The sequence below is a fragment of the Elephantulus edwardii genome, unplaced genomic scaffold (genome assembly GCF_000299155.1).
Source record: "Elephantulus edwardii isolate Elephantulus edwardi_28Jun2011 unplaced genomic scaffold, EleEdw1.0 scaffold00039, whole genome shotgun sequence".
Lineage (NCBI taxonomy): Eukaryota > Metazoa > Chordata > Mammalia > Macroscelidea > Macroscelididae > Elephantulus > Elephantulus edwardii.
In genome coordinates this window covers 17,328,571-17,354,726 of record NW_006399789.1, presented here as the reverse complement: position 1 = coordinate 17,354,726, position 26,156 = coordinate 17,328,571, and the positions used below count along the sequence as shown (strand labels likewise).

General features: G+C 38.3%; 1 protein-coding gene across 2 annotated transcripts in view; it reads left to right on the top strand.

Moving 5' to 3' along the window:
- Nucleotides 1-10,096: 10,096 nt before the first annotated feature.
- The window catches only part of L3MBTL3 (l(3)mbt-like 3 (Drosophila)), a 128,122-nt gene continuing 112,062 nt past the window's right edge, over nt 10,097-26,156 (top strand). Inside the window, exons 1-5 of one of the 2 annotated variants that reach the window (XM_006884993.1) lie at nt 10,097-10,198; nt 21,579-21,690; nt 22,060-22,134; nt 23,571-23,730; nt 25,601-25,733. In XM_006884993.1, coding sequence (XP_006885055.1) covers nt 10,097-10,198; nt 21,579-21,690; nt 22,060-22,134; nt 23,571-23,730; nt 25,601-25,733 — 582 coding nt within the window. The remainder of the gene's footprint in view (nt 10,199-21,578; nt 21,691-22,059; nt 22,135-23,570; nt 23,731-25,600; nt 25,734-26,156) is intronic. The other variant, XM_006884994.1, reaches the window with a different exon arrangement.

The following is a 26,156-nucleotide window of genomic DNA, read 5'->3' as shown; positions in this document are numbered from 1 at the left end:
GAGGGATAATCATGGGGTCGTACAGTTTGATGGAAGGGAGGTGACAGAAATACGAATGATCTGGTGTGAAAAACAATTTTGTAAACAAACTAGTATTTTTTTTAAAAAAGAAAGTAAAACAGTGATTAAGAAAGAAAAAAATTTAGACACTTGATTACAGACAGCGTACTCTGTAACTTTATCAGTTTTTCTTTTTTTAAGAGAACACATGTTCTTAAATATTTTCTAAGACATGTAATGACCATTTACTACAGGTTTTGTCGGGCTAGCTTTTCAGTTTTTCCTGCTTCCTGCTCTTCTTCTTGACCTCAAAATTGATACTGAGTTGTAAGCATTTATGATTTTTAGGTTGTTAGACAAAGTCTATTTGTGTGTTGTTTATGTTTATCAGTGACATTTAAGTAATCTTCAAAGTGCAGGGTGTACTGAAATGTATATAACAAGAAGCTTGGCCCTTGTAACTGGTTTTTATGTTTGCCATAATCCAAGGATATAACATAGAAGGGACATTTTCTAAAATGTTTTGCCAGATTATCAGAGGAAACAAGATCCTAAAAATGTTAAGACATTGAGCAAAAGCTCAGAGTTTAAATCAAGATAACCCAGATTCCTTTATCAGTTATTTTTTAAAAAAAAATGCTTGCAATTCAGCCAGCAAGTATAGTTTTAGATGAATTACTAAACTTCTCTACACCTAACATTCTTCATGATATGCTAGAGAGATAATCTAGTTTTCTTCATGGCCGTTGAGTTGGAACTGACTCCAAGATGACCCTCTGAGGAGTTTTTGGAGGCTGTGAATCTCATGGGAGGAGATTGTCTGTCTTTCTGTCTTGGAGCCACTGGTGAATTCTAACTGCCAAAAGGCAGGACCTTGGGTTAGCAGTGCGGTTCCCTGCTGCCAGGGGTCTGTAGAAGAGTAATAGAACCCCCCCCCTTTTTTTTTTAGAAAGAAGAACTATGTATGTAAATTTATCTATTGCTTTGAATCCTTTTCTGGAGGAAGATGGGATAGAATTAGAAAATAAAAAGTGTTTGTATTATGTCTGACACTTAGTAACTGGTGAGCAAATGGTATCTATTACAGCGACTGTGACAACCAGGGTACTCACAGAAGGCACAGCTGAGGATTTCAGAAGATGTCTTTACATTTTACTTGCCAAAGAAAATATTGGAACGAAGACTCTGCTTGTCTAGAGGTTTTGCCAGAAAGAACAGTAAAACTTTTTGAAGGATCACTCAGGTTTTATCTAGTATATCCACCAAAAATGTAATAGACAAAAATATATGTAGTAGACAGTTTACATACATTATTTAATTTCTTTCTTTCTCATAGAAACACAGATTCTGTTATCTGTCTAGCACACAGTGAGGAGAGTCAAGCATGTGCAACAGTAGTGGCATATGCGTATAGCTTGCTGGGAGTTGCACTACTAATCTGAAGCCTGCTGGGCAGTTTGAGTGGCTCTGCGGGAGAAAGATGTGCATTCTCCTCCCGTGAGATTTGCAGCCTGAAACCCAGTGGAGGGTCAGCTGTGAATTGATTCTGACTCAACAGCGATGAATTTAAGTTGGGTTTTGTGGGGTTGCTTTTGTTTTTCTTAATCTACCCAAAACCAAAAACATAGAACCAGAAAAATCAAACCTACTGCCATGGTATTATGATTCAGAGTTTCCAAGGGTGTAGATCTTGAAAGAAGGACACGGCCTCATCTTTTAAGGAGTGGCTTGGTGGGTTTGAACTGCCAACCTTTTGGCTTGCAGGTAATACTTGATCCACTTACTCACCAGGCCTCCTGTGTATGTTGATTACCATCAAGTCAAGCATGACTCATAGCAACCATATGAACAAAAGGCCTGAAGCCTTTGAATAACTATCGTCATTTACCAAAGTCTAGTTTCCAGAGGCATGTTGTTTAGGAAGCGGATGCCACTCCTGTTTCCGAACCTGTGTATGGAAGGGCATGGATTTATCCTGTCACTCTGCTCACTTATCAGGAAACAGTTGCCAGCACCTTGCCACTTAATATGAAATCTATGGGTTTTTTCCTTGTTAATCTCTATCTGTAGTGAAATAGAAGCATATAGAGCTTAAATAGAAGTCCTAGTACATTTTAATATTTTTAGTTTTTCTTCACAGAATTATTCTTCAGGACATCTAAATCTAGTTCCTGTTTTCAATATTATTACATTTTCACACTAGTGGCATCTGATGAATCTTCAGATTCAGACTTTATAAATTTTGAAGTGATGAGAAATAGATTTTGTAATAAATGTCTAATATTTGGTGTTTTCTGATTTAAAGGGGGGAAGGAATAAAGAATATTGAAGCACTTCATAAGCATTAGCTGAAGATAGCTATAATTCACAGAAACTCAGGATCTTTCCTATTGGTTATTTAAAAGTATATATATCATATGTAGGAAAACGGCACTTAACAAAAGAACTTTTTGTTACAGAATTTTAAAAGGAAATATATTAGGTTATAGTATAAGGGACTACTATGGATCCATCAGTCTTGACATATCAGTCACTAGCATATTGTTGTTGTTATGTGCCTTCGAATTGCTTGTGACTCATAGAGACCCTATGTACAATAGCCCTAATCCCTGTTCTGTGCCAGTCTCACTGTCTCCGCCACACCTACCCCCATAGTCCCAGTCACTGAATCAATCCATCTCATAGAGGGTTTTCCCCTCCTGTGCTATCCCTCCGAGGCTCTCCCAAGCATGACGTCGTTCCCCAAGGACTGGTCCTTCCCTCCTTGCAACATGTACAAAGTATGTCAGATGAAGGAAGATTCAGAATCCTTGCCTTCAAGGAACAGCCTGGTTTAACCTTCTCCAAGATGAACCTGTTGGTTTTCTTAGCAGTCCATTGTACATTCAGTACTCTTCTCCAACACCACAGCTCAAAGGCATCAATTCTCCTTCTATCCTCCCTAGTCATTGTCCAGCTCTCTGATGCATAGCAAGAGATTGCAAAGATCATGGCCTGTATCAGGTGCACCTTAGTTTTCAGCATGACACCATTGCTCTTCAGTACTTCAGAGAGGTCGCTAACAGCAGACTTTTCCATCACAATATGTCTTTTAATTTCCTGACTGCTGGTGCCAAGAGTGTTGACTGTGGAGCCAAGCAAACTAAAGCTGTTAACAATCTCAATCTCTTCACCATCCATCCTGATGCTGCCAATTGGCCCAGTGGTGAGAATCTTTGTTTTCTTGACATTGATCTTCAACCCATATTGAAGGCTGTAGTCCTTGACCCTCTGTAGCAAGCGCTTCAGGTTATCCTCAGTTTTAGTAAGGAGGGTTGTGTCATTTAAGTAACACAGATTGTTGCTGAATCTTCCACCAATCCTGATGAGTCCAGCCTCCCAGATGATCTGTTCGGCATATAGATTGAAAAGGTATGGAGGTAGGACGCATCCCTGGCATACACCCTTCCCAATTTTGAACCATGCAGTTTACTTGCTCTGTTTTGATGACTGCATCTTGGTCCAAGTATAGGTTTTGACTAGCACGATCAAGTATTCTGGTATTCCTATTCTTCTCAGAGTCAGCCACAGTTTGTTATGGTCCACACAGTCAAACGCCTTTGTATGATCAATGAAACACAGATAGACATTCCTCTGGTACTCACTGCTTTCAGCTAAGATCCATCTAACATATCCCTAGTACCACGACTTCTGGCAGTTCTGTTGATATGCTGTTCCAGTTGTTTTTGGATAATCTTCAGCAGACTCTTGCTTGCATATGGTATGAATGACATTGTTCTAGAATTTCCACACTCTGTTGGGTCACCCTTCTTTGGAATAGGAACAAATATAGCATATTACCAGTTTTAATTTCCCCACTTCACCTCCTTATTTTATAGCAGATTTCTACCAATATGTCCTTTTATCTGTATTGGGTCAGTAGGAATCTCAGACAATTGAGGAAAATTGCTCCTATTAATCAACCTCCCACTAAAAAAGTTAGCCAGCAGTATTTTTCTGATACCACAATCCGTTTAGTGTTCACTCTTCCCCTCAAAAGCCAAATTTCTACTGAGTAAATTCTGATTCATGACAATACTCCATTGTATTTCTGAGAGAAGGATCTTTCCTCTGCAGATCTGTTGGATTCAAACTGCTGACCTTATCATTAGCAGCACAATATATAATGTGCTATGCCACCAGGCATAATGTACTGTGCCACCAGGAGGAGGTCTGGTGGCCCATTGACAAGACGCTGTGCTATAATCCTGAAGGCACACTGTTCAAGGCCACCAGCTATTCCTTGGGGGAAGGATTGGGCACTCTCCTCCCATGCAATTAATTAACTGCCTCTGAAAACCTGCCCGAGCATCTGCTATGGGTTGGCTCCTTGATGGTAAATAACAGCAACAACAACAATGTGCCACCAGGGTTCTTATTCTTCTCCTACTATCTATTAAAGAGATTTTTAAAAATCTTAATATGTTAAAGCAGAGTTCATTCAAGGTCTATGGTGATACATTGGTTAGTTAAAGTGGTCTCTTAAAAGTGTCTTTGTAAATTTCCTCCTCCACCTCATTTTGTTGTGGTTATGTCGGTTTTCATTCCTTGCAGTTTTTTTTTTTATTTAAAAAAGTTGTTTAGCATAAAAAAGTTATTTATCCTGTACATCATGATTTTTTAAATTTTTTTATTAATAAACATAAACATTTTTTAATTAAACAGTACCATCATTTCTAGCACAACAATAAAAAGGAGGGAGGTAGTGTTATTTTCCAGATTTCTTTAATGTCTTTCTGAACAGAATGTGGCTGAAGGCTCATGACTGCTTCTGTAATCCGTCTTTTGCAATATGTTTTGCTTGTCATATATGAAGAAAACACTGTTTCACTTAGTTACAGGGTTAGGAACTGGAAGACAGTGATGGGCATTCTTTGCTTCTATGCCAACGTGATAGGCAATAGCTTCCTAAGGGTTAATAGTTTGCATTTTGGCATCCTGTTCATACTCTGCTACATTAATTGGTCTGTCTTGTACTTTGAATGACTCTTTCACCTGCATATTATTCTGTAACACATTTTGATCATTTAGAAAATGCAACCAAAAAAATCATGTTCAGTAATATCACCCATCTCCTTAGAAGAGTCATTGACTGTTGGAAAGCTGTCAAGCTCATGGTGGTAGTATGATAATATTGTTTTTGTTGTTATGTGCCGTTGAGTCGCTTGCGACTCATAGTGACCCTATGTACAACAGCCCTAAACTCTGCTCTGTCCTGTGCCAATTGCACTGTTTCCGACACCAGTCACTGAATCAATCCACCTCATAGAGGGCCTTCCCCTCCTGCGCTGTCCCTCCATCCTCCCAAGCATGAAGTCCTTCTCCAAGGACCAGTCCCTCCTTACAACATGTCCAAAGTGTGTTAGATGGAGCCTCAGAATCCTTGCCTCCAGGGAGCCGCCTGGTTTAACCCTTTCCAGGATGAATCTGTTTGTTTTCCTAGCAGTCCATGGTACCCTCAATACTCTTCTCCAGCACCACAGCTCAAAGGCATCAATTCTCCTTCTGTCCTCCTTAGTCACTGTCCAGCTCTCTGAAGCATAACAAGTGATAGCAAAGACCATGGCCTGTTTCAGATTCACATTAGTCTCCAGCGAGATGCCATTGCTCTTCAGTACTTTGGAGGGGTCCCTAACAGCAGACTTTCCTATCGCAATATGCCTTTTAATTTCCTGACTACTGGTGCCAAGAGTGTTGACTGTGGAGCCAAGCAAGCTGAAGCTGTGATAATATGTATGATAATAGATTTTGCAAATTTCTGGTTTTCTTTGAAAAATTCAGTTTTTATACTTTTTATATATAGTGTCAGTATTTTCTTTGAAGTAACTATTTCATGTTGGCACAATGTCAGCCATATAGTTAAACCTCAGTAGCCATAATTAAATAAGGGATAGTTAATGAAAAAACATATAGCAGCATGCCAGCTTTCATGTAAAACAAGTCATCCTAAGTGGTTTACCCCCAGGCAGCCACGGCACATTTTGGTAAAAGAAGAGTTTCTTGTGTACTTTTCATTTTATCAAACAGAACATCGGATAGTCAATATAGCTAAGATGTCAGGAAGGACATCATGCTGAGAAAGGTAGCAGGTCAGAGAAAGACCATCAGTGAGATGGATTTGCACAATGACTGTTACAGTGGGTTTGAGCATGTCAGACATGGTAAGGCTGGTGCAGGGTAGGACTGGGTTCAGATCTGTTGTTCACAGGATCACTGTGTGTTGACGTTGACTCACCAGACGCTACAAACAACAACATAGTCATGAGTTTATTTTTTTAAAAATCTAAGTCATAGTCTGGAAGCAGGAGCGGCATCCACTTCCAACATGGCTTGCCTCCAGAAACTCTATGTACGAACAGTGCTCAGGCTGTTCGTTCATAGGGTCGCTAGGAGTCGTTGGCACCAAACAACAACAACAACAACAACAAACAAGTCATAGAATATGGTGGCAAGTACTAAGGTTTGGTGCCCTGCTTAAGCAGTTTATCCATTGTGCCATCTGTGCCAAGTGTCGACACAATACAGAGGGCAAAAAATACGTATTTTTGTGAAAATAGTTTTGACTTGTCCACCTTTCTGAAAGGGTCTCAAGACACTTTGTGAAATGCTCATTTCTAGTTTCTGGTAACAATCTGGATTTTGCTCCTTTTGTCTTTATGCTGTGATTTAACATGTTCTCTTGTCACTGTCTCATGTCCTATAAATAAGTTTAACTTTCCCCACCTCCATGCACTGCGATATTACTTTATAGATACATTCTTAATTGTGTTTGTGTGTGTTCTTTGTAGCCATTGATTTTTCTAAGGGTTACAAATAACATTTTAGCTCTTCAAAATTGCTAGAATTCTTTCTAAAGAAAAACTTCCGCCCATGAACTGCTTGGTTACTCTGAGATACAGTTTGCATGGGAAAGGCATAATAAAGGCTTGATTCATTTTCCCCCAAATAATAAGTTTGATCCTTGAATCCTCAAAAAGTGATTAGTAATTGTTGTTAAGAGGAGGGTTTTTGGTCATTTTGTTTTACTTAGTGTCACAAACTACTGAGTTTAAACTTTATTGATGTGGTTCAGTTCACAGAAGCGGTTGTCCTTACTTTAGCCAGCAAGAGACTCCTCAGATTGACTCTGAGCTCCTTTGATATTTTTTGTCTTTAAAGAGACTAGTGACATAGTGTTACATATTCGGCTTCTGACTGGAAAGGTTGGCTGTTCAAATCCACCAGGAACTCCAAGGGGGAAGTATGATCTCCTCCCATAAGGAATTTTAGCCTTGGAAAACCGATAATGGGTCTCTGTGAAACAGAATCTACTTGAAGGCAGTCAGTTTAGTTTTTTGGTTTCCACTGTCTTTGAAAGCTTCATTGCTTTTTTGTTTGACAAGGTGTTCCATGCCTTTATTGCACATTTCCTGTCAGCAACCAAAAATTAGCTCTTTCTCAGTGAAGATTTGATTGTTTTAGTGAGAAATCGTATTTAAAGACCATGTTTCAAGCATCTTAAAGCTGATTATTACTGATTGGTCATTGTTTCTAGACCAATCTTCTGTGAGAAGATTAGCATAAAAGATAAAGTATATCATGAGTTGATACTTATATATCAATTCAAATTTAAGATTCATGAATCTTCTATCAGTGTTGATAACATAAGCATAATTGCGTATTTGTTTTATCCCATACTAGCCAGGCAACAGAGAGTTTTGGTGATGCAGTAGTTAAGCACTCAGCTCCTAATCATGTGCTGTTCCCTGACTCTGTTCACAAAGCAGCTTCTTGTTCTAGGTATAAGTTTAGGTTTTGCATGAGCACAGTTGAGTGTTCTGGGATTCCCCTTCTTCTCAGTGATAGCCATAATTTGCTATGATCCACACGTGAAATGTTTTTGCATTTGTGGGGCACGCATGTGATATTAATGATACTGTTCAATAGTTTTCACTTTCTGTTGGATCACCTTTCTTGGGAATGGGAACAAATACAGATCTCTTCCAGTGAATCAGTCAGGCTTCTGTCCTTCAGATTTCTTGTCATTGTCTAGTGAGCACATCCAGAGCTGCATCTGACATTTGAAACATGTCATTTGGAACAGTACATGGTTTAAAATTAAGAAAGGCCTGTGTTAGGGTTGTATCCTACGTATTCAGTCTATATGCTAAACAAATTTTTAAAGAGCATAGACTCTAAGAAGATTTGGCATCAGAATTGGAGGAAGACTCATAGAAGATCAAATGCTGTATCTTTCAATATGGATTGCATGCAACTCAAGATGAAGAAAACAGAAGTTCTTGCCGCTGGCCTGATAAGTGACATCATAATAGATGGAGAAAAGGTTGAAACTATCAGTGACTTCATCTTATTTGTATCCACAATTGATACCCTTGGTATGAGCAATCAGGAGATCAAGAGACGCATTGTCCTGGGAAAGTCTGCAGTCAAGGGCTTCTCCAAATTACTGAGGCTCAGTGATGTTGGTTTGAGAATTAAGGTGTGCTTGATTCAAACCATAGTATTTTCAATTACATGCTATGCTACTGAAGTGTGGACAGTGAATAGGGATGACTGAAGAAGAATTGATGGTTTTGAACTGTGGTATTGGAGAAGAGTCCTGAATATACATTGACTGACAAAAGAACAAAACAGATATGTCTTGGGGAAGGTGCAACCATTGTGCTCCTTGGAGGCAAGAATGGCAAAGCTTTGTCTTTCATACTTTGCATATTGTCAGAAAAGGCTGTTTCTTGGAGAAGGGCATCATGCTTAGAAAGGTGGGAGTATGGTGACGGAGAGAAAGACCTTTAGCCACATGGATTGACATAGTGGCTAGCAGGCTTGAGTGTGTCAGAGATAGGGAGGACGGGACAGGGTTCAGAACTGTTGCTCACGAAGTCGCTATGAGCATTACTCGACTTTGCACCTAACAACAGCAACAGCTACTAATCAAAAGATTGGAAGGCCAAATGCTCTCACTGGCTCTATAGGATTAAAAAACCTGGTGATCTGCTCTGGAAATGCTGTTATTGCTGTTAGGTGCTTTTGAGTTGATTTTCAAGGTAACCCAATGTAACAAAGTGGAACTACCCCATCAGGTTCCCTAAATTGTTAGATTTATAGTAGACTGTCTTTTGTCTTAGGGAAGCCACTGCGTGGGTTTAAACTTCATAGCGTTTGGTTAGCAGCCAAACGCCCAACCATTGTTTCACCAAGGCTCCCAGTAATCGCTGTAGCCTACAAACCTTGAGGCAGTTGTACTCTGTTATATAGGGTTACTATGAGCCCAAATTGACCAAGTGTAAAACTGTAACATAATCAGAGTATAAATACAACTACCAGTGATCTGATTATGGAAAGCAATAGAAGTTATTAAATTTTTTAAACAACTAAAATGAAAAATATCACTGTTTAGCTACCCAGATTTATCATATAACCAATTTCCCCCCTGTACAAATCTTCTTAACCTCTAACAATAACATATTGGAAGATATTTCAGCTGAATTAAATAAACTAGTTTATTTAATTAACCAGTCACCTCATGCATTCATATATTGATGGAACACATAATTAATAAATTTAGTGTTGTGATAGCCAAAATTGTTACTTCTGTATAAAGGTCCTCATTTTTGTTTTATTGTCAACATTTTCTATTAATGTTTCTTATTTATTCCAGCACAGTTTTTAGTATTTTAATAAAGGAAATATATACAAGGAGAGCAAGAAATTCTATCTGTATGACATCATGTTAGTTATTATTTAAGTGAATATGACAAAAAACACTGAATTCCTTTTCAAGTGTAGCAGAATTTTAACATGAAATCATTTAACTTCAGAATTGTTAAGTGTAATTTATCATTAATTGTACTCGGAAAATAGTGAATAATTTTTCTGTAGAAGTCATATTTTGATTTATTTTGATAATAAGGTATTTGAAGACAATTACATAGTTGAGAAAACTAAGTGAAAAATCACTTTAAATAAAAAATGATTGATGTTTGGAATATTAGTGACATGATCTTTTTTGCTCTTTTCCCTTTCTAGGTTTTAAAAAAAAAAACAACCACCAAAAACCATGACTGAATCTGCCTCCAGCACAAGTGGTCAAGAGTTTGACGTATTTAGTGTTATGGACTGGAAGGATGGAGTGGGCACGTTGCCAGGAAGTGACTTAAAGGTAAGGCAGCTATCGTTGCTATATGTTATATCTGGGTGGATGTATCTATCTGTGAGTGTGCTTAATATAAAATAGATTTGAAGGCTTAAGTGAAATAAGAAAAACATTATGTATGGTGGTGTGTTGGTTTTATATAAAACAATTGGAATACAGCCTGATTAGCAGATACTTTTGTCATTTGAGATATGATATTGAGAAATATTTCTGTAGTGTGTGCTCATTTTGCATAAATAGCATTACAGCTTCAAGAAGGATCTTTTCAGTTTCAACTATATCCTAGTATCAAGGAAATAGTAATGGTAGACATAGAAGGCCTAGCATCTTAAGTTTTATAGTAAGGGTTTAATAAATAGTGACATGTTCTGTGTCCTAATTTTTGCATTTAAAAAGTGGGTAATCATTTAGTATTGAGTAAATATGACCATTCATAACCCTTAAATTAGTTCTAATGGACATATAGATTTTTGTGAGGTTCTTTGTTCAAAATCAGTTCCCCTCATCAGACTGCTCTTGTAAAGGTGAGAACTCTCTTCAGGGAATAAGGCTTCAGTTGTGTGCTTTCTGTGTGCTTGTCCAGCCTCTCTTCCTGGCACCCCTGAATCCACTCCAGGACCGTATCTGCTGGCCCATGGAACATTGCACAAGCACCCAACTGGGAAGCCAGCTGCCCCCACCCCTTATTTCCAGTTTGCTTTTGCTCTAATACTGTCTTTGGGACCTTGAACCTGTCTGTGGCCCTTTAGACTTTGTTTTTGCATTCAGGTGTTTGAACTTCTGATCGCCCTAACAGACTATAACTTGGCTCCCGCCTCTAACACATGCTGTGCTAGACCCTCTTGAAGAGAAATTCCTGCTCTCGTATTGATAGCTTGGAATTCAGTCCCTTTTAGTGACTGACACTTATCTTAGCCAAGCCTGCTCTATCTCAACCTCAGGGTGAGATTTGGATAATCTACCTGTTGTGGGGGAAAATGCTTGCATTTGAGTTGGGCTGGGTTTAACGCTGTGAAGTTGCCTACTCTTGTACTTTAGTCAGCTTATTAAAAATATTGCAGTGAGCTTTAGTGAAGTGTGGGTAGGAGATTGGGTTTTTTGTCTTCGGTTTTGTGTGACTTTAAACAGATCAGTTAATCTTTTTGGAGCAAGTTCCCTCCTTTTTTTAAAATGAGAAATACATGAATACTAAGGGGTTTATATTCTACAGATGCCCATCTGGATTATACATGATAGAGAGTGCTAAAGCTCATAAATATTTTGAGAAAGAGAAATTCTCAAATTCTGATAATACTAGCCACATAGTAGCTTTACTTAAATTCTCTGTACTTAGAAATCCTTATGTGTAATATAAGGATATTAGCATCTGTCTCCTAAAGTGGAAATTAATACCTTTTGTGGCTATTCTGTATACTTTATAAATGCAATTTTTAATGCTTCATTCCTTTCTTTTTATTATATATTTTTACCACTTTTGGTCTCACTACCAGGTGAATCAAGATGTATATTTTTTTGTTCAGTATGCTCTAAATGATGGAATTAACTTTGCATCCCCCTAAGACAGATTGCCTTAAACTTTTCTAAGTAGTGGATATTAGAAATTAGTACTTTCATTAGTCAGGTAATTAAAAAACTTAGTGGATATTATAATTTGAGTTCTTAATATGACTTTTAGACTCATCTAATTACTGAAATAATTGCTATATTTCCATTTCACTTTGTGGGCTGTAGACAATTCTACACACATGTTTTTAAAATTTCTTTCTTATTTTTTACTTTCTAATATGCTTGGGAAGGTGGAGGGACAGCGCAGAAGGGGAAGACTCTATGAGGTGGATTGATTCAGTGACTGGGGTAATCGGGATGGGTGTGTCGGAGACAGTGTGATTGGCACAGGACAGAGCAGAGTTTAGGGCTGTTGTACATAGGGTCGCTATGAGCAAGCGACTCAACAGCACATAATAACAACAAACAACAACCCTAAAATGTAAGTAGATTGTGAGACTAGCCAGTTAATTATACTGTTTGTTGTTATTATTGGTGTGTGCCATCAAGGTGGAGCCTTATATCTGATCCCCCAGGGGCTTTTCATGAGAGAAGGATGGACAGTCTCCCTCTGTGTCACTTACTTTCTCTGAAAACCTGCTGGCGGGTCAGCTGTAGAGCCCCAACTCAGAGGCACACAACAACCACAGTGGGGCTTTTCAAAGGCAGTAAAGTGCATGGGAATTGATTGTTCTTTCTCCTACAGATCAGCTGGTAGATTTGAACTACTTGTCTTTGTGTTGGCAGCGCAGCTCCTTGACACTAGGCCATCAACTATACTGCTTAGGAATTTTAATTAACTTTTTCTTTATATTAAAATCTGATTTGTTTAAGAGATCTTATTGAGAGTTTAATCTTTTACAGAATTAACATATTATAAGACTTTGAATAAATAATGAAATTTAGTCTTACATAACGGTTTCCCTGTATTATGCTCTGGAGGCTTCTGTTGGTATAGACATGTGGATTTCCTGACCAACATTGTACATTATCCTAAGTCAAATAGCTATAGTTAGCTGAAGAAATCAGCTAATACCTAGAGGTCCATTTCTTAACATGGGAGCAGGTTTTCATCTGCTTCCATTAGTGTTACTATTTGGAAAGGGTTTTTCCCCCATAAGGGTCTTATACATTCCAGCCAGTTGAGACACCTTGTTCTTCCACTTGAACTTCTTTACTGAATGCTTTTATCTTTATGGTGAAGTTCGAACCTCTTAGTTTACTGATGTTCTCTTGTGACCTGACTCCTGTCTTGTTCTATTGCTACATCTCATTTCACTATTCTTAGTTGAAGAGTTCATACCCTTCTAGTCCCCACAGGAGGCTAGCCATCCCATATAAAACTCAAACCCCCTGCCATCAAGAGAATTTTGTCATTGTGGCCCTCCACTGAGTTACTGTCATTTTATGTACTGTTGAGTTGGAACCAATCCATGGGTGACCGACCCTCCAGTTGGTTTTCAGAGACCGTCAACCACATGGGAGGTAATTGCCCATTTTTCTCCCACAGAGAAGATGCTTAGATTCAGTCTGTACACCTTTGCATTGGCAGCACAGTTCCTTACTATTAAGCCATATTTATGAGAGGAGACTTCTTATTTTACTCCTGTGGAGCAGTTGATAGTTTTGAATTGCCAGCCTTTTGGTTATATTATGTGCCATGTCACCAGGCCTCTTTATCCCATATAAAGCAAAGATCAAATATCTATGCATCTTTAGATGCATTAATACATATGAAGCATATTAGTCTGCACTAACTAGCATATGAAGCATATGAATCTCTGCTGGCTTAGTGGTGAGGAATTGAATTGCCATGCTAGAGTTACACAGTTTGAATCCACCAGATTCTTGTTGCAGAAGATTGAAGACTACAGCCTTCAATACAGATTGCATTGTCACTTGGTCAGTGGGTAATAACATGATAGATAGAGAAAGTATAGAAACTGTTGACTGGATCCACAATTAACGCCCTTAGTACCAGAAGTGAGGAGATAAGAAGACATACTTCTTTGGGCAAGTCCACTGTCAAGGACCTTGCCAAATTCCTGAGGAACAGTACTGTCACTTTGGAGACTAAAGTGTGCCTGATTCAGACCATGGTCTTTTCAGTCACTTGCTATGGATCAGAGATCTGGACTATGAATGAATAAGGATGACAAAAGAATTGATGCCTTTGAGTTGTGGTGTTTGAAAAGAGTACTGAATATCGCATACATGGTCTGCCAAAAGAACGAACAGGTATGTCTTAGAATAGGTGCAACCAGAGTGCTTCTTGGATGCAAGGATGATAAATCTTCATCTGTCATACTTTGAACATGTTGCTGGGGGAGGCTGTTCTTTAGAAAAGGATATCAAGCTTGGAACGATGGAGGATCAACAAAAGTGAGGAAGACCTCATTGAAATGGATTAACATGGTGACTGCAGCAATGGATTCAAGTGTTTCAGAGATGATGAGGATGGTGCAGGATAGGATAAGATTCAGATATATTGTTCATAGGGTCACTATGAGTTATACTCTACCCAAGGGCACCTAATGACAGCTGTTAAAGTGTCAAATCCCTGGGCAGTGGAAACAGTTAGGGTCGGTGGTCCAAATCCATTATGTGTGCTCTAGAAAACAAAAGGGCAACCAACAATAGAACAGTTAACACCTAGATACACTCTTGAAAGCAATGCGATCTTTTTTTAAAAAAGTATTTTTAATTGATTTTCATATAGTAATACCTTTATATTATGTTTCATATATATTGTTTTACACAATTTCTCATTTACATTGTGTTTCATACAATCATTAATAAAATTCTATTTCACATTTTTTATACTAATTTACTTATAAAATTTGGATACATTGTTTTTCACATCTAATCTTTCCCATTTTCCTCAGAGCAATACCATTTTACTTAGTAAGAATAGCTGTCACTTAGCTGAGAGCAGTGCCCCATAGTGAGGATGCAGAAATCTATTAAGTTCATTTCATTACTAGTGTACTTTTACCTTCCTGATGTACTGTTAAAAGCGGATTAGTTGACTAACATATTTATCCTTAAAACAAATTGCCAGAGCTTAAATATCATCATTTCAAATGATAAAAACTAACACACTGGCAAGAAAGGACAAACACAATATGGGTGCTGAAATTAGAAACTTGGGACAAGATATTAACATCTAGCTATTCAAATAGGGAGGGTTAAGGGAAAAGAAGGAAAGAAGGGGAAATGGGTACAAAGCCAGCTAGGATAGCAGAGACTGGTGGACAAATTAGTAGAGAAAAGGAATAGGCTCAGGAATAGATTTGATGAGTCATGATAAAAAACATTGGTCAATTGTAATTAATGTAAAGCATAACGTATAAGAATGATTGTATGAAAATGTATAAGAATGATTATATGAAAACCAATAAAAATAAAATCATGAAAAGAAAACAGATACCTTAGTGGTGTCTTGTAATGACTAATATTAAGGCTTCCAAGGCTGTGATCTTGATGTAAGCGGACTGCCACGTCTTTCTCACGCAGAGCAGCTTGTTGGCACCAACTACCAGCCTTTGGGTTAGCAGCTGAACACTTAAGCTTTGGGCCACCAGAGTTCTTTTAAAAAACACTTATTTCCTTTAATGAAATAGTCAGAAGAGCCTCTAAATAAAAGATAAAGAATTGAGTCAGTTAAAAGTAGTTCAAAACAAGCCACACAAAACCCTCTGCAACCCTGTACACATATCAGGCACAATTATAACCTGTCTTTAATATTTCAGTTAATTTAATGCATCTGCATACTGGAAACAGTTATAATGTCAGGGGCTACCCTATGAACAATGGATCTGAACCCTGTGCCATTCGCACACTTCTGAAAGTTCAGAGCCCTTTGAGATAACCACCATTGTCACTCCACCTGGGTCACAGGTCTTCCTCTCCTTCATCTGCCCTCCACTGTTCTAAGCATCATGTCCTCCACAAGGAACAGATCCTCCTAGCAACATGCCCAAAGTATGTGCCTCATTATCCTTGCCTCCAATGAGAACTGAGGCTTCACCCTCTCTAAGATATATTTGTTGATTCTTTTGGCCATTCATGGAATGTTCACTGCTCTTCTCCAACACCATAGTTCAGAGGCATCAATTATTATTCTATTATCCCTAGTCATTGTCCAGCTCTCAGATGTATAGCAAGTGATCCAAAAGACCATGGCCTGAATCATATGCACCTTAGACATAATTGCTCCTCATTAATTTAGAAAGATCTCTAACTGCAGACTTTCCCCGTGAAATACGTCTCCTGATTTAATGACTGCTAGAACCAACAGTGTAAATGGTGAATCCAAGCAAGATGAAGTTGTTGACAGTTTCAATTTCTTCTCCATCCGTCATGATCTTACCCACTGGTCCAGTGTAAGAATCTTTGTTTTCTTGACATTGAGATGCAATCCATATTGAAGTCTATATTCCTTGATCCTCTGCAACAAGTGTTTCAAGTCCTCCTCACTTTCAGCAAGCCAGGTTATGTCATCCGCATAATGCAGGTTCTTGATGGGTCATTCTCCCTCCTATCCTGATGTCACGTTCTTCCTCATAGATTCCAGCCTCTCAAATAATAGGCTCAACATCCATATTGAATAGGTATGAAAAGAGACTACAACCCTGACACACTCCCTTCCTAATTCTAAACTTTGTAGCATTCCCTTACTCTGTTTGCACAACGGACTCCTGATCCAGCTACAGGTTTTACATGAGCACAGTCAAATGCTCTGGGACTCCCCATTCTTCTCAGTGTGAGCCACAAGTTGTTAGGATCCACACAGTAAAATGCCTTTGCTTTGCATAGTCAATAAAGCACAAATGGACTTTGTTCTGAAATTCTTAACTTTTCAGCTATGATCTATCTGACATATTAATCCCTGGTGCCACAGCCTCTTCTAAATCCTGCTTGAACTTCTGTAAGTTACCTATCTATGTACTGTCCTAGCTGTTTTTGAATGATCTTCAGCAGTGTTTTGTTTACATGTGATATTCATGATATTGTTTGATAGTTTTCACGTTCTGTTGAATCTCCTTTCTTGGGAATTGGAAAAAATATGGACTTCTTCCAGTCTGTTGGCCAGACAACTGTCTTCCAAATTTCCTGGCGTAGACTTGTGAGCACATCCAAGGCTGCATCTGTTAATTGAAACAAGTCAGTGAGGAAAAACAATGACAAACATCATTTAAAAATTGGCACATGTAATACATAGCTTGAATGTTGGAAGACTGGAAATTGTAAAAAGTTAAATGGAACACATGGACATTGAAATAGTAGCATCAGTGAGCTGTGGCCACTTTAAATCAGATAATCATATAGTATATTATGCTGGGAATGAAAAACAGAAGAATGATGTTCCATTCTTAGTAAAAAAGTCAATTTCAAGTTCTATTCTGAAATACAATGTTGAGAGTGATAAGATACTATCTATACACATACAAGGAAGACTCGTTAATATGAATATTACTCGAATATACGCTTCTACATCTAGAGCCAACAAGGAACAAATTGAGAACTTTTACCAAATTTTGCTGTCGAAATTGACCTAATACGCAGTCAAGATTTCTTAATGACAACTGGTAATTGGATTTCAAAAGTTGGAAATAAAGACGTGAAGAAGGAATAATGGTTCAGAAATATATAGAATGATTGACTTTTGTATTTTCAATGATTTAGTCATTGCAAATAACTTTTTTAAAAGACACAAAAGATGTCTTTTTACCCATGGATCTCACCTGATGAGTTATGTAGGAATAAAATTAACTACCTCTTTGGAAAGAATCATTGGAGAGAAGCTCAACATTGGCAGTTGAAGCCCTAAGTCCACGAGAACCAGGATGAGATCTTGCCTCTATTCCATCTGAATTTCATGCTCATCTTAGAGGCTATGGTAGATTTGCTTAATAAATGCTTTTTGTGTCTTGTATAACTTTGATATTCTTAATCTTAGCTCTGCTTCACTTGATAGATTTTTAGAGTGCTATTTTGGCATTCTAATTAAAACAACAAGTAAAGTAAAAAGAAGGGAAAATGGTGTTTATATCAAGTTTCCATACTTCTGAACCTTTTATAAAAAGCTTTACTGCATTCACAATCCAAGTGTAATATTGTGAGAAACTTGTTAGAAAATGTAGTGGATCTGCCTGAACATCTATTTATGGAACGCCAATAGGGATATAGAGTGCTTAACATACTAGATTATCTCATATTTCAAGAAAAAAAAAAGTAACATTGTAGAAGACACAGTAAATCATAATTGAGAGGAAAAAGAATTAGATCTTTATATTTTTATCCAAATAATAGAATATTTGATAAATGCTTTTGCTTTTTACTTTTCAAGATCAAGTAAATTGAGCAAGGACACGTTCTTTACTTTTCCAGGGCTGTAGAATTATTTTGGGATAAAATCTGTCAGATGGACCTTATCCCTGGAAAATAATACATATGCACATACCATAATTTTGCATAAAATTGTAGGGAATTTAACATTCCCTAAAATCCTAGAGGTTAGAATCTGCACTGCAATCTGAAAGACTGGTGGTTAAAACCCACCAGCTGTTCTCCTGGAGGAGGATGGACAATCTCCTCATGTGCTATTTACCGCCTTTGAAAACCACTGGCGGGTCAGTTATGGTTGGTTTTAGTCGGAGGCACACAACAAGAATAAAGCTCAACAAAGATTTCTGACCTCAAAAGGAGTTGTTTATGCCCCTGTGTGACATTTTACCTTTACTTTGTACTTTGAATGGAGGTCAGTTATTGGCAGTTAATGTTGGAAAAAAAGGAAAGGGTGACTAGGATTAAATATTGTGTTGTAGGAAAAACTTTTCATTTTGAAAATATTTGAACTTATCATTTCTAGGTGGTACAGGCTTGGATATTTAACACAAAGATTTTATACCTAGTGCTATTCTGTTTATCAGTGTTTGAAAAGCAACGTGGTTTGCAGTTAGCAATTTGGAAACATAAGTCGTAGGGGTCTTGTGTTTTAGTGTAAATGGGGCTGCTTCTCACGTTTTGTATTTGAAAGAGGAAAATAACTCCAAAATAAAATTACTTAACTGAAATGAGTTATTACACTTGGGCTGCTTTTGTTATTTTTTTGACTTCTGTAATATCTTTAAAATTTGTGATTGCATGTTTTTTCTACTCTTGTCCAGTAGATGGTACTATCAGCCTTATTTTCAATCTTCTGATTTGAGTAGGGATCATATCTATTTTCCTTCCTTTCATTTACACTTTATTTTTCCAAGAATGAAGTTATTTCAGCCTAATTCCTTCCAATTAACTTTTTTACCACCTCTCTGATACACACTTTAAGGTGTATATGCTAGGAGTAGTACACATTAATTGTTTTGGGAATCTGTGTCTGAAGGTATGTAGTTGGGAGGAAACATCCTTTCTTTTGTCAACTCAGTTCCATTTAGAAAACGTAATTGAGGAGTATGTGCAGAATATTCTTTAAGGTATTATTTTCTCTTGGTGTAAAGAATAGTTATTACTACTTTGTACAAGATTTTACACACAGGCATTTGCACGCATACTCAGTATGCTGTGTGTAGTTTGTGAAATAATATTATTGAGTAGATCAAACAGATTGCTTAGTTTGGGAATGAAAGGTTTAATTTATATTTGTATGGGCAAATGTATCTTTGTGAAGGATAAAAGCTTTAAAGTTTTATTAAGTTTTGCCCTTTCCAGCGCTTTATCACTTGCTAAAATTGTTGTTGTATGCTGTCACATCAGAACCAACTCAGAGCTGAAATTGTAGCAGTATTCTGAGGCACTAATCATATGGGAGGAGATTGGACATCCTTCTCCCACAGAACACTTGGTGAATTCAAACTGTGTTAAAATTATGGATCTCTAATGTTCAGACAGCAACAGCAATGTTCTGTTTCTGTGGAATACAGAGAGGAAAGGACAGAATTCCTGCGTAGATGGTGGCTCAGCTGTCCACACACAATGTGGTTGTTGGAGAGACATGGCTTGCCTTGAAGTGACAGGAAAACTTCAGTATTTTGTGGAACCAAAATGGGTCCAAGATCAGAATGCCTTTACCTTTTTTGGTAGTAAAATTTGTCAGTAGCTAGTGTGCATGTTCAGATTTCACAGATATTTGTAGTTCTTTTGGGGAAACTAGACTTCAGTAAGGAAGCTCTGTTAGCATAGTCTGTAGCGAGTGGTTCTGTTAACACAAAGGCAACAAGTTTCTAGTAGTTTAAAACCACCAGGGGCTCCCCATGAGAAGGATAGGCAGGCTCCTCCCATTGCTATTTACAGCCTTAGAAACCTGAGGGAGGGTCACCATGAATTGGAACAGATTTGATACAATGAGTTTGGGTAGAGTTGATGATATTGGAGCATTCCAAGGAGTAGTATTACTTTGGACAAATTCAATCTCAGGGAGCTCCTCCTGAAGATCAATGATGTCAGTTTGAAGCTTAAGGTACAACTGATTCAGGGCATGGTCTTTTCAGTTACTTGCTACACATCTGAGAGGTAGACAATGAAAAAAGATGACAGAAGAAGAATTGTTGCCTTTGAGTTGTGGTGTTAGAAAAGATTACTCTAAAGAACAAACAGATATGTCTTGGAAAAAACATAGCCAGAATGTTCCTTGGAGTCAAAGATGGTGAAGCTTCATCTCTCATATTTTTGGGTATATTGCTAGGAGAGGCTATTCCTTGCAAAGGGACATCATGCTTGGAAAGATACAGGATCAGCAAAGGAGAGGAAGACCCCAGTGAGATAGATTGACATAGTGACTGCAGCCATGGGCTCAATGTGGCAGCAGAGACGATGAGGATGGCACAGAATAGGACCAAATAGGAGTCTGCTGTTCATAAGGATGCTGTGAGCCAAAGTACTTAACTTTACAGCACCTAATAACACCACAAAGAACAGTAAGCGTATGTATGGCATTGAAGGTGGCATGCCATGGCTCAGACTTTGGCTTTCCAAGTTTATGTCCTAAAATATAAAGATACAAGTGCATAGGTCATGGTTGTTGTTAGATGCCATCAAGTGAATTTTGATTTTCAGTGAGTGATCCATGTGACATGGTAGACCTACCCCCTCATGTTTCCTAGGATTGGTCTTCACAGGAGCAGATTAGATTGCCAGGCTTTTCCATACGAAGCTGCCAATCTCATATCATCTCCCAGTCCTTTTGGTAGAACTAGATGAGCTTGGGTTAGACAGGTTGCTTCCTATGGAATTACTACTTCTCCTTTCACTAACCTCAGTAATCAATTAAGCAGTAATATGGGTTTTTTAAAAAAGATTGTACCCCAAAAATTCAAGGAAGACCCCCAATGAGATGGATTGACACGGTAACTGGGGCAATCGGATTAGGTGTGTCGGAGTTAGTGAGACTGGCTCAAGATAGGGCAGGCTTCAGAGCTGTTGTGTATTAGGTCTCTGTGGGTCTCGGGCAACTTAATGGCACATAACAACAACCACAACCCCCAAAAAGGTTCAGAGCTATTATTCACTGGGTTGCAATGAGTCATGCCGACTCAGTGGCATGTAACAGTAACAACAACAATGGTGAAGAGTGTTTACAAGTATAGCTCATAGAGGTGGATTAGCAGTTCCACATCCTCAGGCACTTTGTTTTGTTTCCTATCCCTAAATTCCAACATGAATGAAATGGGGGAAATCTGGATATTATTTCAAGCCTTAGGTATATTGTTTAAATAAGGTATATTGTTTAAATAAGCTCTGAAAACATAATTTTCTTAAAGGCAATCAGTGTCAGCCATTGAATGATTACTGTTCTGAGCACTTTTGTAAATTTTTCCTTTTTCCACTGTGTTGACACTAGTTTCGGGTAAATGAGTTTGGAGCCCTGGAAGTGATTACAGATGAGAGTGAGATGGAAAATGTTAAAAAGGCAACCGCCACCACAACTTGGATGGTGCCCACTGCTCAAGAAGGTAAGAAAGAGCCATCATCATCTCAGGTTCTTTATTTTGAAGGTTTTAAAATAAGAAAGTAGAACGCTTTTGCAGTAAGACAGAACTTTGAAAATCCTGGGTGATTTTCATGTCACGTGATCATATGTAAATGTCCTTGATGAAATTGACATGAAGCCAGCTTTTATATTTTAAAATTGCTATTAACTGTCTTTGTTCCTAATACCAGATCTGTCATAGCAAACAGTTAATTGGAAATTGCCACGTAAATCCGTGTTGTAAAAGCCTACCCAGATGATTTAGCCAAAAGTCTGCCACTTTTTTTCTCATCTATTCCGATGGTTGTAACTAACACCTATATGCTGATGACTCCTAAATCTATATCTCCAGCCCCGACCTCTCCCCCGAGCTCCAGGCCCGTATTTCCACCTGCATACTGGACATCTCCACCTGGATGTCCCACAGGTACCTCAAACTCCACGTCTGAAATGCAATTCATCTTCTATTTTTCTCTTCCCTCCCTGAACCTGCTCGTTCTTCTGTGTCCTATTATTTCATTTGACAGTAGTACCAACCACCTAGCGTACAAGCAAGAACCTAGGAGTCATCCTGAATCTGTTCTCCCTCCCACTCCCCATCCTGTCACTTAATCCTCCTGGGTTTTATTTCCTGAATATCTCTCAGATCTGGCCTTTTTCTACCTGTTACCACTTCCACTGACTTAATGTAGGCTTTTATTAACGCACACGTGAACTCGTGTAGAAGCCTCTCAGATAATCACTCTGCTTCTTATTTCACCCTTTTTTTTATTTACCCTGCACACTGAAGTCAGAGGAACTTAGGTTGATTGCTTGTCTGATACTTCAGCAATGTATTGCTGCTTCTTTTGCAAAACATACAAAGATCTGGGTGACCCTTCTACTTTCTGTGTCTCCTTACTCTCTGTTCTGTTCTTTGTACATCGTTGTCTGGCCCTGCCTGCAGCATTGAGTTACCCATAATTCTTCCAGCACCCCATGTGGTTTCATGTTTCTTTGCCTTTGCTCATGCTCTTTATTCTGGCCTTAAATGTTATTTCTTTCTTTGTCCAATTGGTCCATTCTTCTTTAGCCTTCAAATCCCTTCTGGGGCTTCATATTAGAAAATGCTTCCCTGACCTTACCCTGAGCTGAATGAATCACTTTTTCTGTGTAACTACTTCTGGAACTTCTCCATCCTTCTGTTATTGCATGTATCACATTGTAGTATGAATAATAGTTTTCTTGTCTGTCTTCACTTCTAGATTATGCACTTTTCTTGGAGAAGGTCTATACTGTCATTATCAGTGTCTAGAGTAAACCGGGGCCTAATGAATGTTTGCTGAATGAATGATTAGCCTAATGATTCAGGCAAATGGGAGTTCCTAAATGATTTAGATAATTGTAATTCAAGAGATCTACTATTAGACATTAAAAGTAAATTAGACGTTGACTTAACCAATTAAACAAAATTTGATTACTTACCAAAAGGTTATAAACATGAGGCAACATAGATGACCCTTTTAAAATTTTGTTAAAAATAGACCCTTTAAGCATTTTTTAGTTTGATCTTCTGGATTTAGTGATTAATGATGTTTTCTCTACTTTACTTTGAACTCTAGAACAATATTTAGACAAGCTCTTACTTCTCTTTCCAGCAGAATATGTACTTGTGGGTCTTTAGGATATATATATTTGTAAATGCTTCAGGGGAATCCTAAGCTATTGCTCTCCAAATGCTATAGTTTAACCATTCATTCATTCAACAATCATTCTTTGATTGTATTGCTAGCAAAACTGTTAAAAGAAAAAATTTAAAAGTATTTTGGAAAGTTGTTTGTGTCATGGCTTTAATTTTATATTGATTTTCTTTCCCCCTTTTAGTCTTTTCAGAGAAGACTGGGATGCCTTTCAGGTTGAAGGAGCCAGTGAAAGTAGAAGGGCTTCAATTCTGTGAGAACTGTTGTCAGTATGGCAATGTAGATGAGTGTCTTTCTGGAGGAAACTATTGCAGCCAGAATTGTGCTCGGCATGTCAAAGACAAGTAGGTTTTTGCCAATTTCAGAGACATGCTTTTTACTGGCCTTCTATCAGATCTATCTGTGATGCAACCTCTGCCTCTATTTTCAGCCTTTTTAAAAATACTCATTACTTTTCAGCTAAGAGTTTTTAAACTTGTCTGGTGATACTGGTCTTCATGGAAATGTAGTTTGTATTTTGGGTATTTTGAAGTAAATCACCTCAAACTTTCCACTGATTGGGAATCAACTGAATTGAAAATACCTAGAGTGGATAGCGGAGTGAGTCTCCTTACTGCTGATATCAGTGCGGATTGAGGATTATGAGAAGGGCATGTCAACTGTGACTGGTGCCACCATCAACAGTGCCATTTGGGGAATGTTGTTGTTGTTGTTATGTGCCGTCGAGTCGCTTGTGACTCATAGCGACCCTAAGTACAACAGCCCTAAACTCTGCTCTGTCCTGTGCCAATCGCACTGTCTCTGACACTCCCATCCCGATTATCCCAGTCACTGAATCAATCCACCTCATAGAGGGCCTTCCCCTCCTGTGCTGTCCCTCTGCCCTCCCAAGCATGATGCCCTTCTCCAAGGACCGGTCTCTCCTCACAACATGTCCAAAGTATGTTAGACGGAGCCTCAGAATCCTTGCCTCCAAGGAGCCACCCGGTTTAACCCTTTCCAGGATGAATCTATTTGTTTTCCTAGCAGTCCATGGTATTCTTAATACTCTTCTCCAGCACCACAGCTCAAAGGCATCAATTCTCCTTCTATCCTCCTTGGTCATTGTCCAACACTGATGCATAGCTAACAAAAATTCCCCTCATTTCCAGGAAGATTCATCTTTTGCAAATAAGTGTTGCTCCCATTAAGTGACTTGACATTTATGTTTCAGTGGAGTTTCCTGTGTTATTTTAATTAGCAGAAACTTGAGAATTTTCTTCTTTTTCTTGGTTAACTGATGTTTTACAAAGCTATATTTAGCCTCTTTCACTTGAACTTCTTACACTTATTAATTACTTTAATATTGCTCTAAAGACTCAAATATCTTGAATGAATGAATCAGTTACTTCATTTTATGGATGGTAGTTGGAAAAGAAAAATAATTTGAAACTTGTTAGAACCCATTTCACATGTACTTCTGGTCTTTTAAGATTGATGTAAGAAAGTTTCTACTTTTTACCTTGATAACTGTCATATGTACTTGTTGTGTACCATCAAGTCAGAACCAACTCCTAACTGATCCTCCAGCAGATTTCAGGGACCGTTTAATGGCACAGGAGAAAATGGCCCATCTTTTTTCCTCAGAGCAGCTGGTGGATTTGACCTGTGTGCCTTTAGTATGGCAGCACAGCTCCTTATCAGGCTACCAGAGCTCCTTCTCATACATACTAGCATTTTTAAGTAATCCTTACATGTTGTTGTTGTTGCTGCTATGTGCTATGTGCTTTTGAGTCACCTGCAACCCATAGCAACCCTATTTACAACAGCTCTGAACCCTGCCCTATCCTTAGCCAATATCACAAATTCCGACACACCAACTCCCATTGCCGCAGTTACTGTATCAATCCATCTCATTCAGGGTCTTCCTCTCCTGCGCCGTCCATCCACCCTTTTGAGCATGATGTCCTTCTCCAAGAACTGGTCTCTCCTGGCCATGTGTCCAAAGTATGTGAGACGGAGCTTCAATATCTTAGCCTCCAAGTAGAAACATGGTTTCATCCTCTCCAAAACTATGATATTCTAATATCTATACATTTCCCCTTTGAGTAAATATTTTTCTTTCAGAGGGTGTTTTTTTTTTGTTTTGTTTTTTACTAACGTGCCTTCATAATCAACATGTAGTTGTCTGATAGGTTTTGCTCTCTGTCACTTTTTTGGGTTTATAAACAACAGAGATCAGAAAGAAGAAAGGGACACAGGAGAAGACAACGAGGAAGAAGATCCTAAATGTAGTCGGAAGAAAAAACCAAAATTATCTCTGAAAACTGACCCCAAGGAGGATGGAGAAGAGAGAGATGATGAAATGGTTAGTATTTATTGAGACACTTTAATAACACTGAGATGCTTTTTGAATGGGTAGCATCGTGGTCATAAGCCTTGAATCTGAACCTAATGACTTGAACTCACGTACTGGTTCCATGCCTGTCTTCATTCTCATTAGCTTGTTAACCAACCCTTCTGTGCCTCCTATGCAGAATAAAAGTAATACTACCACTCCCTTAAGATCAGAGAGACAATATGCAAATCTTTAGCTTTGTAGAAGTGTCTTCAAATTTTCTGGATGATAAAGCACTAATTCGACTTTGGAAAGTTGAAGATGTTGTTGTTGTTGTTGTTGTTATGTGCCGTCGAGTCGTTTGTGACTTATAGCAACCCTATGTACAACAGCCCTAAACCCTGCTCTATCCTGTGCCAATCGCATTGCCTCTGACACACCCATCCTGATTAC